This window comes from Equus quagga, chromosome 4 (genome assembly GCF_021613505.1).
Source record: "Equus quagga isolate Etosha38 chromosome 4, UCLA_HA_Equagga_1.0, whole genome shotgun sequence".
Classification (NCBI taxonomy): Eukaryota; Metazoa; Chordata; class Mammalia; order Perissodactyla; family Equidae; genus Equus; species Equus quagga.
The window spans coordinates 23,791,960-23,808,007 of NC_060270.1; the positions used below are offsets into that span (position 1 = coordinate 23,791,960).

General features: G+C 56.0%; 1 protein-coding gene across 1 annotated transcript in view; it reads right to left on the reverse strand.

Moving 5' to 3' along the window:
- Window positions 1–1,296: 1,296 nt before the first annotated feature.
- ADCY5 (adenylate cyclase 5) overlaps window positions 1,297–16,048 on the reverse strand; it is a 150,424-nt gene continuing 135,672 nt past the window's right edge. The window contains exons 19-24 of the mRNA XM_046658813.1: window positions 15,902–15,931; window positions 14,689–14,821; window positions 8,432–8,695; window positions 7,086–7,290; window positions 3,970–4,094; window positions 1,297–2,101 (exon numbers count right to left, since the gene is read on the reverse strand). Coding sequence (XP_046514769.1) covers window positions 1,973–2,101; window positions 3,970–4,094; window positions 7,086–7,290; window positions 8,432–8,695; window positions 14,689–14,821; window positions 15,902–15,931 — 886 coding nt within the window. The 3' untranslated portion in view covers window positions 1,297–1,972. The remainder of the gene's footprint in view (window positions 2,102–3,969; window positions 4,095–7,085; window positions 7,291–8,431; window positions 8,696–14,688; window positions 14,822–15,901; window positions 15,932–16,048) is intronic.

Sequence of the window (16,048 nt, forward strand, 5' to 3'; positions counted from 1 at the left end):
GAACACCGTGGAGAAAGCCGGCCCCCTGCAACAGACACCAGGGGGGCCAGGCAGAACTCAAAGGAGGGAGCAGCAAAAGCAGACACACTCAGGCTGGCAGTTTTAGGTCCATAGCTTTGCTTCTCAGAGCTGCGTTCAAATTGGGGAAGGAGTGTCCAGTGAGACCTGGTGCAGGCGGGCATCAAAGTAATGTTTTGCAGCTGGCATACAGCTGCCACCTGACCTCCAGCAAGCTTGTGTTGGAGGTGAGAATAATTCTGCCCTGAGAAGCAATGAAAAGATGTGGGCACAAGACCCAGGGATTCTGTTTGACTATATCTCTATGATAGTATATCATTTTTCAAATGCCTCCCTCATAGGGTATAAAAAATAGAATATTTTTCTTGGTATATTTAACTGCTCCCTCTCAAAAAAACAAAAACAATTTCTGCTAAAAAAAAAAATTTTTCTGGGGCTAGCCCGGTGGTGTAGTGGTTAAGTTCATGCACTCTGCTTCAGCAGCCCAGAATTTGCGAGTTTGGATCCCAGGCGTAGACCTACACAGCATTCATCAAGCCACGCTGTGACGACGTTCCATATACAGAAAATAGAGGAAGATGGGCACAGATGTTAGCTCAGGGACAATCTTCCTCACCAAAAATAAATAAAAGTTTCTGCCAGCTTTGCCCCATGGACTCTGAAACTGGGCTCTACCCTTTTCTCTGTTTGGTTTGCAGGTGAGGGGACAAGGTGAGCGCTGAGGCTGCTTCCCTCGGTTCCAACTCACCTGAGATGGGAAAGAAGCTTTTTTCTTACTCCGTTTGCATTTTACTTAGTGGCAGTGACGTGTATGTGTTAAAGGGATGGGGGAATGTGTGCTTGCATCGTCCTACTTAATGTGAACGCATGGGACCCCAAAAGGACATGCTCACTGCTCTGGCTGGACCTGGGCAAACCCAAAACTGCCACATCTGAAGTGAGGGAAACAGGCGTCCTGTGTGAGAAACAGTTCCACAGCATCAACACACACACACACACACACACACACACACACATCAGCACATACTTCGACGTACGTATAGTACAAATGAGCACAAACGCCCCGCGGTGCAACAGCCATTTTCTAATATAGAGAATTTACAAAATATAGAATTTGGTATATTTGTTAGATCTCCAAGGTTTTCAATAATACAAAATAAAAAATACAAAAAAGACAAGTTGGGATCCCCCCCCCCCCCCCCCCCCCGCCCCCCGCCCCAGTGGCATCCTCGTTTGCTCATGGGTCTCTGACACGCATACAACTAGCATAGTCTAAGGAAGGGCACAGAAACTTGTTTTATTTAATAAATATTTCTTTTTCTCAGAACCTCCACTCCTTGCTTTGAATCCTCTTGCCTCCCCCTCAAAGGGGCACAGTCTGCGTGTGTAGGTGGAGGAGGAGGACGGCGATGAAGGCCACAGTCCCTCCAAAGCTGGCATTCCTGCCCCAAAGCCCCCTCCAAGGAGCAGGGGCCGTGGCCTCTGTCTGAAGTTTAAAGGCTCACGTGGAAAAGCAGACCTCTCGCGGCCCCCAGGTTCCCCCGGGCCAGAGTGGCGCCCACCTCCCACCCACCCGAGGCCGAGGTGTCCCCCTCGGCGCTGCCATCGCGCCGGGCTGCCACGCCCCGCCAGCGCTCCAGCAGCTCCTGTTGGCCCGCACAGCAGCAGCACCCAGCAGAAAACTCAAGATTCAGATCGCGTCTGGCGGAGTCCTCTACAGAGGGAAACATCTTTGGTCAGCTTGGTGCTCGCAGGACGCTGGCACCCCAGGGCCTGGGACGGAGGCCGCTGCCCGCCCGCAAAGGCAGGAGCAGCTTCGGGAGTCAAAGTGGAACGTCTCCCCGGCGCGGCCACGTGGGCTGGAGCGCAGGCTGCCACCTGCCCGGCCAGCACACAAAGAAGCCATTTCCGTCTGTCTGGAGGCCAGGCTGCCTGGCGGCACAGGCTGCAGCCGCTAACTGAGCGGGGGCCCTCCGTTGAGGAAGTAGGTCATCATCTCGCCTTTGCCCTTGACCTTGACCACACCCCGGCACTCCAGCTGGTAAGTGTTGGCAGCCAGCACCTGGTACATGTCTGTGGTGACCTGAGGAGGCAAAGGAGGAGACAGGACAGGCCATCGATGACATGAGCCGTGAATGTGCCATGGGGCAGAGCCACCTACCACCCCTGACGCAGAGGGTGGGCAGCACTTCCCCAGCCGGGGCTGCCGGGGACAGACAGCTGCTCGTCCGTGGACGCGTGTCTCAAATGAGAAGGATGCAGCACCTACTCCATGCCAGGCAGTGTGGCGAGCACCTCACATGTGCTATTTCAGAGCTATGCAAAGTGTGGCCTGTGGTCCATGGACTGCTCGTCATCTTCCCTAACAAGAGAAGTGCGGAGCCGAGAGGAAGTGCTCGGGAGCTTTCACAGCAATGTGATGCTGCCGCAGACAACATCCCAGCATGTGGCCAGTGTGTACCAAGACCTCACTCCATGACAGATCAGAAATATCTTTGGAAACAGGTTTTTCACCACAGTTTGAGAACCACTGCTTATCGCATTTACTCTTTCTAGGAGGGAAGAACTCTTACCTCAGGCTCAGAAAACCTAAGCCACCTGCCTGAAGTTACACAGCTAATCAGCGGCAGAGCCCAGATTCAGTTCCAGACCTTACTGCCCGTCGCTGCTTTAGCTTTTGGAACAGAGAGGCAAACTCGCAGGCGGCTGCAGTCATTACTCTACGTACTGCAGGGCGAAGGAGAAAAGCAGAGTTGTGGGAGCAGCAGTGTGGACCAACACTCTCAGGATGATCCAAGAACCGTTTCTGAGCAGAACCGGCGCTCCCCTGCCCACCACCCCACAGCACACCTGCAGAGCGGCTGGCCCAGCCTGGTGTCAACAGGGAGGGAGGGAGGGGCCAGGCATCGCTTGGTGGGTGGCTGGGAGGGGAGCCTGCTGTGTTAGTAAGTATATTCCGTGAATGGTAAGGGGAGGTGCTGGGGTACTGTGTGGTGCTGACAAAGTCCCTCACACCTGTCAGGGGTGAGGTCAGAAGCTCTGCAAACACACATGCTTCTCTCCCCATCTCCCTGCAGGACCCACAGTTCCCATCTTGCTGTCCCTTCTTCCCCTGGCACAGAGATGGAGGTGAGAGAAGGCCATTTGGCCAGGCCCTCAGACAGCATCCACAAGCCGGCCAGGCCGGGCTGAGCTGACCAGGGCCATGCTTGGGGTTGCTTCAGAGGCTCCGCAGGAAAGGGAAGTTAGAGGTCACTTAAGCAGTGTCAGTGTGAGCAAAGGGCCACAAAAAGAGCACAGTTCACACTTGGGAAAACTAAGGCCAGGGAAGCTAAGCGACCTGCCCGCAGCCACATGGGGACCGGGTGGGAGTGTGGGTGCAGGACCAGAGCCCAGGCAAGGGCCTCCTGCAAGGAGGGCCTGAGAAAAGCAAAGAAAAGCAGCTGAAGAGCACAGGTCTGGGAATCACAGCACCAGCTTGCAAAGGATGAAGGAAGGAGAAAAAGTCTCTGGGTCTCTGGCCAGGCCCTTGGGGGACACCATCCCAGGGACCAGTGGCCTTGTCTGGTGCTCCTGATCTGGGCCTGGGTGCTGGGGGCTCCATTTGGCAAGATCCTGCTCCCTGTGGCTGTCTTTGCGCCCCTTCTATGTGCCTGGGTTGTGGTATTAGGACTCCTGGCCTGACAGCCCACTCCCCCCAGTACCCCCCAATTCCTTCTGTGGCCAGTAGAGGGCTTTGCACCAGACTGAAGATCTGTCCAAGGTCCTGAGGGAATGAAACACAACCCTTTCTCCAAGTTTCTAAGACATCAGTGCCAACCACCCCATCGCCCTCAAACTTGGCTGCAGAAATTCTGACCAGGAACCATGGGCGGCCTGTCGGAAGACCGCTTAGCATCAGACAGAGGCCCCGATGTGGGAAAGGCGGGTGGTGGACGTGCCTGCACTCACCTGGATGCGGTCGGGCACACCGGTGCTGTCCATGCGGCTGGCCACATTCACTGTATTGCCCCAGATGTCATACTGAGGCTTGCGGGCCCCGATCACCCCAGCCACCACGGGGCCGATATTGAGCCCTGCAGGGACAGAAGTCAGCATGCTCATCAGGGCTCAGGCCAACACCTGCCCTCGTTATCATTGCTCCCTCGACACCCAGCAGGTCCTCCCTGTGACTCGCCCTGAAGACACGCAGGCCGGAGGCTGTGTTTAACCCTGCGGCTCCCATTCTCTGCTCCTATTAAATGCCCGCTAACTCAAGACCACAGGAGCCTGTTCACAACCCACTGCTCCTGTGTCCTTGCCACCAGTCAACGCTCAGCTCCTGCAAGTCCTTTGCCAGGACTGCCCTCTCCAAGCTTTCCAGGGACCTCTTGCGTCATCCAATTGCCTTTCCCTAATCATCACTCTCTCAGAGGCATTTAAGTTTTCACTGTCAATTCAGACTCAGCATACCAGAACTCGCCGTTTTCTTCCTCCTCACTCCTCTGCTTGCTTCAGGGGCACCCCCATCTTGTTCTTAGAACCTAGCTCCTGAACCACCAGTCTCTTCTCTCTCCAAGTAATCTGACTCCCAGGATCTGAGACTGGGCAGTGACTAAGCTCCAGGAAGCAACGCTGCCACCGTCCACGCGAGCTCTCTGTCTCGCCGCTAGCACATTTTCCCCCATCTATCTGCCTTCCCAGTCTTACCCCAGGCCACCCTGAGCAACCCGCCTCTGAGCCTTTGCTGTGCTGGTTCTCCACCTGAAGTGTCCTCCCTCCTTCTTTCCAGGAAATGCTTCCCTGATGCATCTGCCTCAACTGACATCTCTAGATATTTTCTGCCCTGGCTCCAAGCCCCAGGGCACCCCCTCCTATTATGGAAACTGTTTATCTCACACAGGGCCTTGTTAAGCCTCATCACTGCTTCAGTGTTTCTCGTATGTGAGAGGCAGGACCACAAATACAGCAGAAGCTCCGACATTGGGCCCTCGAGCCACTCAGTGAAAAACGTCCTCAATCCTCAAAACTCTTCCCTCCAAGACCCTCCTGTTTGGTCCTGTTGAGCCACAGGCAACTTTGTATGCCCCACGCTATTCCAAGGCTGGACCGTCCATCTCAGTGGCCAAAAGCCAAGCTCCCCAGGGAAGACGTTCCGGAGTCTGGAGGCAGGGATCTGCCACACAAGGCTCCCGCCTGCCTGCCCAGCTGCGTGTCTACCTGCCACTCCATCCCCAGCCCCGGGCCAATGAAGGAGCTGAGGCAGCTCCCAAAAATACACACCAGGAGAAAAATGCAAATCAATGCAGGGAGAAAAGATGGAATGAAAGGAAAATAAGAATGGCGCCATCACGAAACCCAGAGTGGAGTTAACACAGAGTGCAGAGCAGTTAAAGCAGAGCCACCGCTTGCTCTGGTCTGCGCTTTCTAGCAGCCAATGCAAACCGAAAACCCGGTCAAGTCCACCCACCCTGGGCCCACAGGCTGCAACAAGCCAGCTCATCCAGGGAGAGCCCAATTTACCACACTCGGGCCAGAACGAAGGTCTGCCAAGGACATTAATGGCGACAACACTGATTGTCTGTAATCCGATATATTGGTTTAATATGTTAATTTTGAGAATTGAAATACCAGTATTTTTGTTGGTGAATTGCTTTTTTTAAAATTTGAAATTGGAATCATTGATGGCTTGGGACATAGCCAGGGAGTTGATCATGCATTAAAAGTTTGAAAAGAACGAAGGTGGGTTCTTTCAGAAAGCATTCTTTAGGTCCACAACCCTCAAGAGGAGGAAGAGAGCGACACTGGACAGAGTAGTTTCTACTGCAAACATAACTCAGCCTTGGTAAGAGAGACGCTAGGGACAAAGCCAACTGGGGAAACACCTTGAACGTTATGGAGCAACGAATTCCGAGTGGCAGTTCTGAAATCATGTGGTGGACACAGTTGGGTGGAGCAATGAGGGAGCACCTGGGTTTCCACTGTACTATGCTTTCAACTCTTCTGTAGAGTTGAAAGTTGTCAGAATAAAAGGTTGGGGTCATAAAACAACAAAACTAAATATAAACAGGAAAGAAGTGATATAGGTTTCTGGTTCAAAGATTTCCTGCACAAGTAGAATATGGCCCTGACTGCTCTGAAACTGAGCCAGGGCCTCCGCTCGGAACCACCCCCCACCACTCCCCCCACCCCCGTCTCTGCAGCAGTCCCCACCCTGCAACACCACGGCATCTAAGAAGCTCCTCGAGCCATCGCTGAGCGCCGAGCCCTTTGACAAAGAAGGAGCCCAGGGAAGACACGTGGACTTGACTTAACTCCCCGCCCCCACCATTTCTCTCCCCATTTGTGTAGATTAGAAAAGTGTTCGTAGCACCTGGAAGCTTTTGCTCACATGCACACAGAAACCACTGGAAATCAGTGATAACCCCGCTGACCCCTTTTGTTTTTTTAAGATTACTTTTTTTAAAAAGAGTTGAAATGTAATCGTTTCATTGTCAATTTTACATGATTCTTTTCATGTTTAGTTTTTTAAAAAATTCACTTTATTTTGCTAACAATTTTGTAGAATATCTGTTCAATATTTTTATAAGTTTGCAAATGTAATGACTTGTACCATGTTTATACATTTTGCACTTATAATGTATAAGTATTTCATTTTACTGCTTTTCATTTTCACTGAATGAATTTAGAACGCTTTTAAAGAAAACACTGCCATTAAGTCAGTACTACTTGAAATAAATGGGACTGTCAAGCCTGTGAGGAAGCCACCAGAAGGCTCTGTGCCCTTGGCACACAGCATCCCCCATAAAGCCTTTCGGGCAAGCACAGCCTGGGTCCAACCAGGCCTCCCCGATGAGTGGGAGAGGTGTGAACTCAGGAAGAGGGTGTCCTACATGTGTCACCTGCACACCGACACACAGAGGAGGCACCTCCAGGCCCTGGGATGGTTCCGCTGTGAGGGGTGTGCATGCTGTCCCCCGTGGGCAGAAACGTGCTATAATGTGAGCCTCTGCCTGGACTGGGTCACGGATGTGCCATGGGGGATGGGGAGCCCCAGAGCCCTCAGCACTCCCTGGGGCCCGGCTCACCAATCTTCATCTGGAAGTTGTTGAAGGAGTGCTCGTTGATGTACTTCATCTGGTCCATCAGCTTCATGGCGAAGTCGGCCAGAGCCTTGATGTGGGTCTTGCCCACTTTGTCGTAGGTGGAGTCGTTGAGGCCAGAGGCGGCCATGTAGGTGCTGCCGATGGTCTTGATCTTTTCCAGCTGCTTGAACCGATCCTCGCTGATGATCTGGACAGAGGGAGGGCAAATCTGGGTCACCCCCAAGTCTGGGGCACTGAGGTCTGTGGCGACGTGCAGAGCAGGGCCCCTCGTGTCTCCCCAGGTCACACAGTGGGGTCGTCTCCATCACCAACTCAGTGTGAAGCCCAGAGGCTCCCCGACAGAACCAGGACTCCTCCAGCACTCGCTGCTGCAGAGTGGCTGTGGGCTACGAGCCCACCTCCACGCCAAGAGCCCCTGGCGCCAGGTCACTAGTCACCTCTGGGTCTCTCGCTCCCAACAGGGGCTGGTGGCCATCTCCCCCTTCACTGACTCACATCCCCATCCCGCCCAGGGAAACCTCCTCATCTTTGTCCAGCAGGACGCTCTTCTCCTGTCTCCAGGACCTGCTAGAGGCCCGTCCACACCCACTTCAGCCAACTCCAGTCACCCCACGGCCCAGGAGTCTCGTGGGCTGTTTCCGACACTGCCTGGTCCAGCTCCACCACCTGTCTCCTCCCTGCGCTCTGTGCCCCGGGCTGAGTATTCCTGCTGGGGTCGTCCCCTCACACTCACTCCTCGGTGAGCTCCCAGAGTCGAGACTGCCCTATTGGGCACAGCATCCCCAGTGCCTGGCACACACTAGGTGCTCAACGAGAGTGTCGTAACTCAATGCAGAAATGCCTGTTTCTGCCTCCACTGTTCAGGGCCTTGCATCTGTGTCCTGCCTCCTCCCTGAGCCTGAGAACAATTCCTTCCTTGACTCTCTCAAAGCCCTGGTACAGACACTAGGCTGTCCAAGCCTGGGGCCCTGTCCAGCCCCAGATAGCACAGGAGGGTTGGTGGGTGACGGGGGAAGGCTGGCGAGTCAGCCAGGCAGGGCCTCGAGGGGGCAGCTGAGGGCACAGACTTCAAATGCAAACAGCCTGGGCTGAAACCCCAGCTCTGCCACTTACTAGCAGTGACCTTAAGCAAGACACTTGTCTGTGGGCCTCAGTTTCCCTGTCTGTAACATGGTAATAGAGGAGGAAACGTATGCCAGGTGCCTAGGACAGCGTCCGGAACACGGTCAGCTCCTGACATGACCATTCACATCTGGATGGGGAAAGGGGCCGTCACGTCTCCTTATCCCTCCCGCTCCAGGGACCCGAGGGCCCCCACCCACCCACACCTCATCAAAGTCGGCGATGATCTCATTGAGCAGCCGCAGGCACTCGACGCCCTCGTTGTTGGCCTCCAGCTCCACGTAGAACTCGGAGAAGTTGGCGATGGAGGCGAACATGACGGCCACGCACTCGCACGACTGATAGTACAGCTCATCGTTGCGCCGCTCGCGGGCCAGGAAGTGGGCGGCCACGTCCTTGGGCAGGATGTTGTGCAGCAGCCGGCGGTTGTAGGCCTGCAGCTCTTCCATCTCCTCCTTCTCCTCTGTGGCCTGAGACAGAGGACCCGGTCAGAGGAGGGGCAAGCGACGCGCCACTTAGAAAAAGACAGTGCGATCCGTGCAAATGCCAATGTGGGCCCAGCTTTCTCCCCTCCTCTCTGCTGCCTCTACTTGCAGCTTTTCTATAAAGAGCATCTATTACTTTGACCATCAGAAAAGAGAGATCTGTAAGACTCCGACCGCCCCCCTCCTGCCTCTTGGAAAGTGACACACGTGAGGTGTTGATCCTAGGGGAGGGAACCCGAGTGGAAACAAGTCCCAGAGGAAAAGCCAAAAGGATGCTGTCTGCTCAAGACTAGACCGAGGCCGCAGGCGAAAGGGATGGTCCAAAACCACCCCTCAGATGGCCCGCCTGCTACCCAAGTACTCCTCAACCTCCCATCTTCCTCTTATTATCAGGAAATACAATCAGAAAAGCAGTGTGATAAAGATCACATAAACAGACGGACCCCAGGGGAAACAGCTCAGAGCCCTGCCCGGTCTCCCTGGTTCCTAGGAGAGCAGACTCGCCCCAAGGCCAGACGCAGCCAGGTGGGGCCAGGAGGTGCAGGTGGCCCGAGGCGCCACCCAAGACATCACCGCTGACTTTGGCTCTCCCCTACTTTAGGTCCTGGCTCTGGGCAGTTGGAGTTTGTGGTCACTCACCCTTCAGGTTAAAGGGACAGTGCAGAGCACTCAGATCAAGGCCAATAGCGGCCCATGGGCTGAAGTGCAGAGGTGGTCACGCACCAAGGCGGGCAAGGAGCCATGTGATCAGGGCGTTCACGGGACACGGTGTTGGGCGGGAGGCTACAGGTGGAGTCTGCTGGCTTCCTCCCCTTCCATGACAAACACAATGGCCCCTTTAACTGGGAGTGACCGTCTTGGTAAGGCAGTAGGCAAGGCATCACTAGCAGGGACGTTTAAAAGATCTACCCGGCCGGCTTGGGCCTTCCCTAACTCAGCGTAGAGGCCTTTCGATTCGGCTGCAAGTAGAACCTCTGAAAGGGCCAGGACTCCTTCTCAGGGCCCTGGCTCTCCTGGTGGGGCGGGGGGGGGGGGGGGGGGGGGGGCCGCGGGGGGGGGGGGGTGGCTCTCATGGGGAAGGAGCTGTCACACCCACTCAAGCCTGTAGGACCTGGGTCCAGCAGGGAAGGCAGAAAGCTCTGGGACCCTTAGGCTCAGAGGCCGAGTCTTGCCCCTGAGGTGAGAGGACCCACAGCCTGTCCCTCTTGGAGCCACTGGAGACGTGGCCACAAGGATGGGGGTCATGCCTGAGGAAGCTCCTGTCAGGTGCCTGGTGGGTCCAGAGGGCATCGGCTACCTTCACCCTGGCTTTCCAGCTCAGGTGACCTTTGCTCCTGTGAGGTGGGACACTTTGACCACTCCCCTCCCCATAAATAAGGGCCACTTGCTCCCGGCTCTGGAACCGATGTGCCAGAGGGAGAATTCTGGTGGGAATCCCTGTACTTCTCGCAGGCTGTCCGGTGGAGCTCTCCAGCTGGTCCATCTGCCTCTAAAAGTGCACCAGGTTGCCCACAGTCCTGCTCCTACTGCCTGCTGAGACCACCTGCCTGGGGACGCAAGAGCACTCCAGCTCCTTCCATCAGCCTGGCAGGTGGCAGAAATGTGGCACATGCCCTTCCCAGAGAGCATCTGCCCAAAGTATCAGGCAGAATGGCGGTGGAGGCTGGAGGCAGGGATGCTGGGAGCACAGCTACTGCTGGGAACAGAGGCCAAGCCCCCAGGGCCCTGGCCAGGTGCTCTGGCCACATCTGGGAACTCTGCCCCAAGACACGTTGCTGCCAACACAGCCAGCTGCTTCTAGGGTTGGGCCCTGTCCAGGCAGGAAATCTCAGGGGTCCACAGCCTCTCTTTGGTCCTAGTAAGGTCAACACTGTGGGAGGGAGACAAGAGTGGGCTCTCCCGAGGACTGAGACCCAGTGGTTCGGCCAGGAGGGGGCCTGGCGGGTAAGGAAGGGTGTGTTCCTCAAGCAGGTGCGTCAGGGAAGTTAAGGACCCCAGGCTTCGCCACCTCCCTGTCAGCACCACACCCATCCACCACGACCATAGATCCAACAGCAAAATGGGCTGCTAGGCAAGACTGGAGGTGGGGCAACAGACCATCACGCCCCCATCCCAAGGACCTGCGTTCAGGCTTTTGTTCATTGGTATTTCTTTGATGTTGTCCACCTCCCAAAAGCCCTAGGGCAGGGTTGGAGATGGAGGGACGTGGAAGCATCATGAGCCTGTTGGAGACTTTGGTGGAGAGAGGGCGACAGACCTGGCAGGCAGGGACATGCTCAGCCACACACTCACACACACATGTGCACAGGCCTTCTTAACTGTTTTCAACACCGGGGAGGGGAGTCAGCTACTTCCCTTTCAATCTTCCCTTGCGTCCCTGAGGAAGCAATCAGAGGAACGGGGGCCACATGGTGGCATGCCCAGCGTGCCAGCAAGCAGGGTGGTGAAGAGGGGAGAGGGCATGGTGGGCACAGAGGGGGGCTGGAGTGAGGGGCAGGCTGGTTCCATTGAGCAAATGAGTAAACATATGACAGATAATGGGAGCTGGGTTTCTCGCTGCCAGAGATGATATCTGCAAGCATGAAAGTGGGAAGGCTAGAAAGAAGCTTGAGGTGTTGCACTGGAAACGGAGGTACTGGTATGAACTCACGGTTTTAAGTGTCAACAAAGAGATACTAAAGTAGTATTGATACATATGCATGTGTGTACACACGTATGTTCATATAAACTTACAGATATTTCCTAGCCGTGTCCACAGAGAGGGCCTACAACAGGGAGCACACCAAGGGCTCTGATCTCGGTTTCTGCATGCCACCCTCCCCTAGCAAGAGTTGGCTCTCCGAAGAAGTCACTGATCCCTGGGCTGGAGCAGGAAAAGGACCTGGTGTGCCCCAGATATCTTCTTGTGCCAGAAAGTAAGAAAATGCTCAAAAAATGATGGAGATGTGTGTCAAAGAACACAGAAGCCAACCTAAGAAACACTGACCAAACTCAGGACAATTTGAGCTTTAACATAAATAATGAGAGGAGCAGATTAAAATCCACTGAATTTGATAGAAAACTGTGAGTTCATGTTGATATGGATAAATGAATGACTAAGTAAATAAGCTGGGGGAAGGAGTGCTCTTCCTTATAGCAGAATGCCAATTAACAAATGCAGGAGCGATGGACACAGGCCGCCACCACCCAGCAGGCAGGAGTCAGTAATGGATGCCGAGACTGGTGGATGGAGGTGTGCTGAGGATGAGAATATTGGTGAAATATTGGAATATCTTTCCACAAAATGGTAACTGAACACAAGAGGAAGATGGGGAGCTGACAGTGGGGAAACCTGGCAGATGCCTACTTGAGCGGATGATCGAGGGTAAGATCACCAGGGGTGGGACACAGGGGTGATGCACCGAGAGGTACACAGCGTCATTTCCACGCTTTCCTCAAGAAAGCAGGGCATGAGTCTGGACCTAGGCCAAGGGTCATGGAATAAGGACCTCTTTAAGACTGGCAAGGACTGCGAGACGAGGAAGGATCGAGAAGACACGCCAGCACAATGCAGAGTCCGCCCGGGCAGGATCCTGGAGCAGAGCGGGGACAGGTGGCAAACTTTGAACAGCCCTGTGGGTGGGACAGCAGTGCTGCCCAGTGACTTCCTGACTGGGAGGCCGCCCGGCGGTAATGCAGGGAGTGTCCTTGCCTTTGGAGGGGAGAGAGTGGAGAATTTAGGGGTGAGGGGGCATCCTATCAGAAGGGAGGGTGGGGGGGTGATGGAGCAAATGCAAGACAAGGGCTGGGGAACCTGGCGACGGGAGGTTGAAGAATCTGCTGGAGTTCTTCATACTGTTCTTGGAACTCTCCCATAAGTTTAAAATTATATTTTAAAACTTTCCCCAAAAAAGAAGATAAAAACGGAGGGCGGGGCTTGGGGTGTGGGGAAGGGGGAGGTCAGGGGGGGAAGATGAAGTGGAGATAAGCTGTTTCTGTGACCACATGTGGAGAGGAATGCGCTAATAATACAAGCGTCTCCCGGGGTTAAGACCCCACGGGGAGTACCAGAGAATGGCCAGGTCCCCACGCGTCCCCAAACCCTCGGCACAGCCGGGGGGCTGGGCTACAGCCCGGGATGCTGGAGGGAATGGGAATGACGAGGCACCTGTGCGGGGCTCAGACCCAGGGGACTGACCGGAGGAGGTCTTGTCCCTGTCCCCGTCACACCCCTTCCTGCAGCAGAGGAGAGACCCCACGGCTCTGGCTGTTTCGGGCCTGAGAGGTTCAGAGCCGGCTGAGAGCTGGGGCTTCAGCATGCCGGTTCTTCTTCAGAACTCGCCTGGGGTTCGTCCAGGGCTTCACCTTCAAACTCGAGAGGCAGCAGGGGGCTGGGGGCTGACAGCAGGCTGCTGTCGCCTGGGCACTGGGGGAACAGGGCGTGGGGACAGTGGGCAAGCTTCAGGCCGCTCTGCTCAGCCCTGCCAGGCAGCTCAGTCTGACCCTGTGCACTCAGGAGCTGGACAAAGACACAGCGGGGTGAAGAGCGGCAGGTCACACAGAGAGGCAGAGGGGCAGGCCCCCTTTGCTGGCTTCCACCCCTTTCTCGAGGCCTTTGCTACACAACTGAGTCGCACAACAGCAACCATCTTGGGAGGGACTCCTGGGGGATTTGGGGTATATGCAAGCAGAGAAGTAGAGGGACATTGGCCCCAGGTCCCACAGAGTCTAGTCAGCCCTAGGAGAGAGCTGGGGCCCTCTGGAAGGTTCCCCAAAGGAGAGGGTGAGACAGAGCTGGGAGGAGTCTGGATCTCCGCAAGCTCCCTCCCATCCCAGGGCCTGTGTGGGGTATTCTGCATGGAAAGCATGTTTCCCCAACTCAGGAATCCCCATGGGGACTCAGTGGGAGCCCGAGCCAGACCTCATGCCCCAACACCCTACAGCAGGGGCAACGAGAGGGCCCCATCCTCACTCAGCATCCACCGAAAATCCAGGGCCTCCTGCCCCAGCCTCAAGACTTCAATCTCAATGTTAAGAAGCAGTTCAGGATGGAGAGGTCTAAGCAGGCGCAGAGGAGCTGGAGAAGCGGTCTGCACAGAGGGCCCAGGCTGGTGCAAGCAGAGAGGTCGGGCTAAGCTACGCCCAGCAAGAAGCTGGGCTGGAATGACACGCCTGCCACCACCCACACGGGAGACCGGGCCTTCTCAGCTGAGTGCCCTTGAGTGCCCTCCCCTGGACATTTTCAGGTGGTCCAGCAGGTGACAAAGGGCCAAGGGGCTGCTGCTAGCACCTGGAGCACCCTGCGCCTGGCCCGGCAGCATCCTCTCTCCAGATGGACACAATCAGGGCACAGGGCACAAAGCCTGGAGGGCAGAGTGCTGGCTGGGCTTCAGGTCAGAGCTGTGGACCTCCAGCACCCCATCGCCTCTGCCCCTGCCCGGGCCACCTCTCCCCAGGGCCAGGGCACAGCCACCTGGCTGGGCTTCCCATCAACAGTCCCTGGAGGAGCTGTCACGCCCACTTCTGGTCACACCCAGCTCTGCTCAAGAAGCCTCTCGTGCCGCTCCTGCACCAGGCCCACGACACGGGGCCTGCGCCTGACTCCTCTCCTCAACTCCTGCCACTCCGTCATCCCCCATCCTTCTGACTCCCTGCTGCCCCCACCACAAACTGGGTCTGTCCCTGCCTCCAGTCTGTCCCTGCCTCTGGAAGCACACACTTATTTGCAACTTAGCATATCTCCAGGGCCCATCGAAGTCCCAGCGCTGTCCAGGGTGGTTTTGTCTGGAATAAGCTCCGGGGTTTCTCCTCTTCGCGCCACAGCGCAGGGAGCAGACCCGCTGGGACATGGGGCGTCCGTCAGCTGGGACGGGGCCCAAGCAAGACACTTTGTCAGCGCAGGACCAGCCCAGCCCAGCCCAGGCGATGAGCTCACTCACTCACAAAACATGAGGCCCAGGCGCCTCCCCCACCCCAGTTGCAGCCCCAGGGCCACCCACCTGCAGTTTCCAGAGGAAGTCAAGGCGGGCGGTGGACTCCACCTGCTGGGCGTGCAGGTACAGGGCCAGCACGAAGACTGAGATGATGATGGGCGTCACCACCTTCAGCGCCACCTTGGTGGCATGCTCAGGGCTGCAGGCGGGAGGGAGATGCCTGGCACCTCAGGGCAGGCTCCCAGGCCCCCTCAGGGCTTTTCTCTTCCTCCCACTACAGCTCCTCCTCCTCCTCACTTTCCTGCTCAAACTTTGCCTAAAGTGTGCCTCCTCCAGGAAGCGTTCCTGGCTGGCAGCTCCATCTCGGCCCCTATCTGCAGCTCAGCAGCCATTCCTCCTCTCCTGATGCCTTCTCTCCCCCGTCACAGAGCTTCCCTCTGTCACATCAAGGGATGAATGTGGCCCTTCTAAAAGGCAGTGTGGACATCCCAGGTTTTTCTCAGGGGGCTAGACGGGGCTATGGGTGCAGGAACAAGGGAGCCAGGCAGGCCATACTGACCGTTTCTGGGCAACCTTGGGTAAGTCTCTTAACCTCTCTGAACCTTAGTTTCCTTATTTGTAAAATGGGATAACAATACCCACACTTCAGGATTGTGGTTAAGAATTAAAGATACCACACACAAAATGCTTAGAACAGCACCTGACACAGCAGGAACTCCGAAACAGGTAGTTATTATTGTCTAATTATATTTCTGCTAACATTATTATGAATACTCAATGAAAGCAGGTATTCCAAACTCCGCTCCCTGTCCCAGCAAAGAGCCCAAACCATGAACAACGTGCAGACTCCCTGCCCAGCAGCTGCCCTGACGCAGGGCCTAACCTCCAGAGGGAGAGAGGGCACCGGTTCCTGTGCCCCTGTGCCTGGGGGTCCCTGTGCCTGGGGTCTCCCACACCCTCCAGGGGAAAAACTTGAGGCCAAATACTTTAAGATGAGGCCTGTGGAACGACCTGTGGGTCTAAGAGCCTGGCCACCTAGTCTACAGAACATCTTGGGGGGTCTGCGGATCATAAAAGAAGAGGAAGGCATCTACCCAAGGCAGCCGCCTCGGTACCTGGGGAGGGGACGGCCTCCTGGCCCCCTCTAGCTTCCTCCCTCACCGCCCACCTCGCCACCTGGCCCCCCTCCCACCTGGGCACCACCCTTCTCTGCTGGGCCCTGGGCTGCTCCGTGACAGGGGCAGGGAGGGGCTGGATCAGAGAAAGCGCATGAACTCACCACTGGGAGGTCCCGTTGTTGTTGAACTCGCTGTGGACAACAGACAGGAGGGCATTCAGGGTAGCTCTACTGCTCCGCGGCCACCATGCTGGCTCCGCCCCCACATGCTCCTCCCTCCACATGCTCCGCCCCTCCACTCTGCTCCAC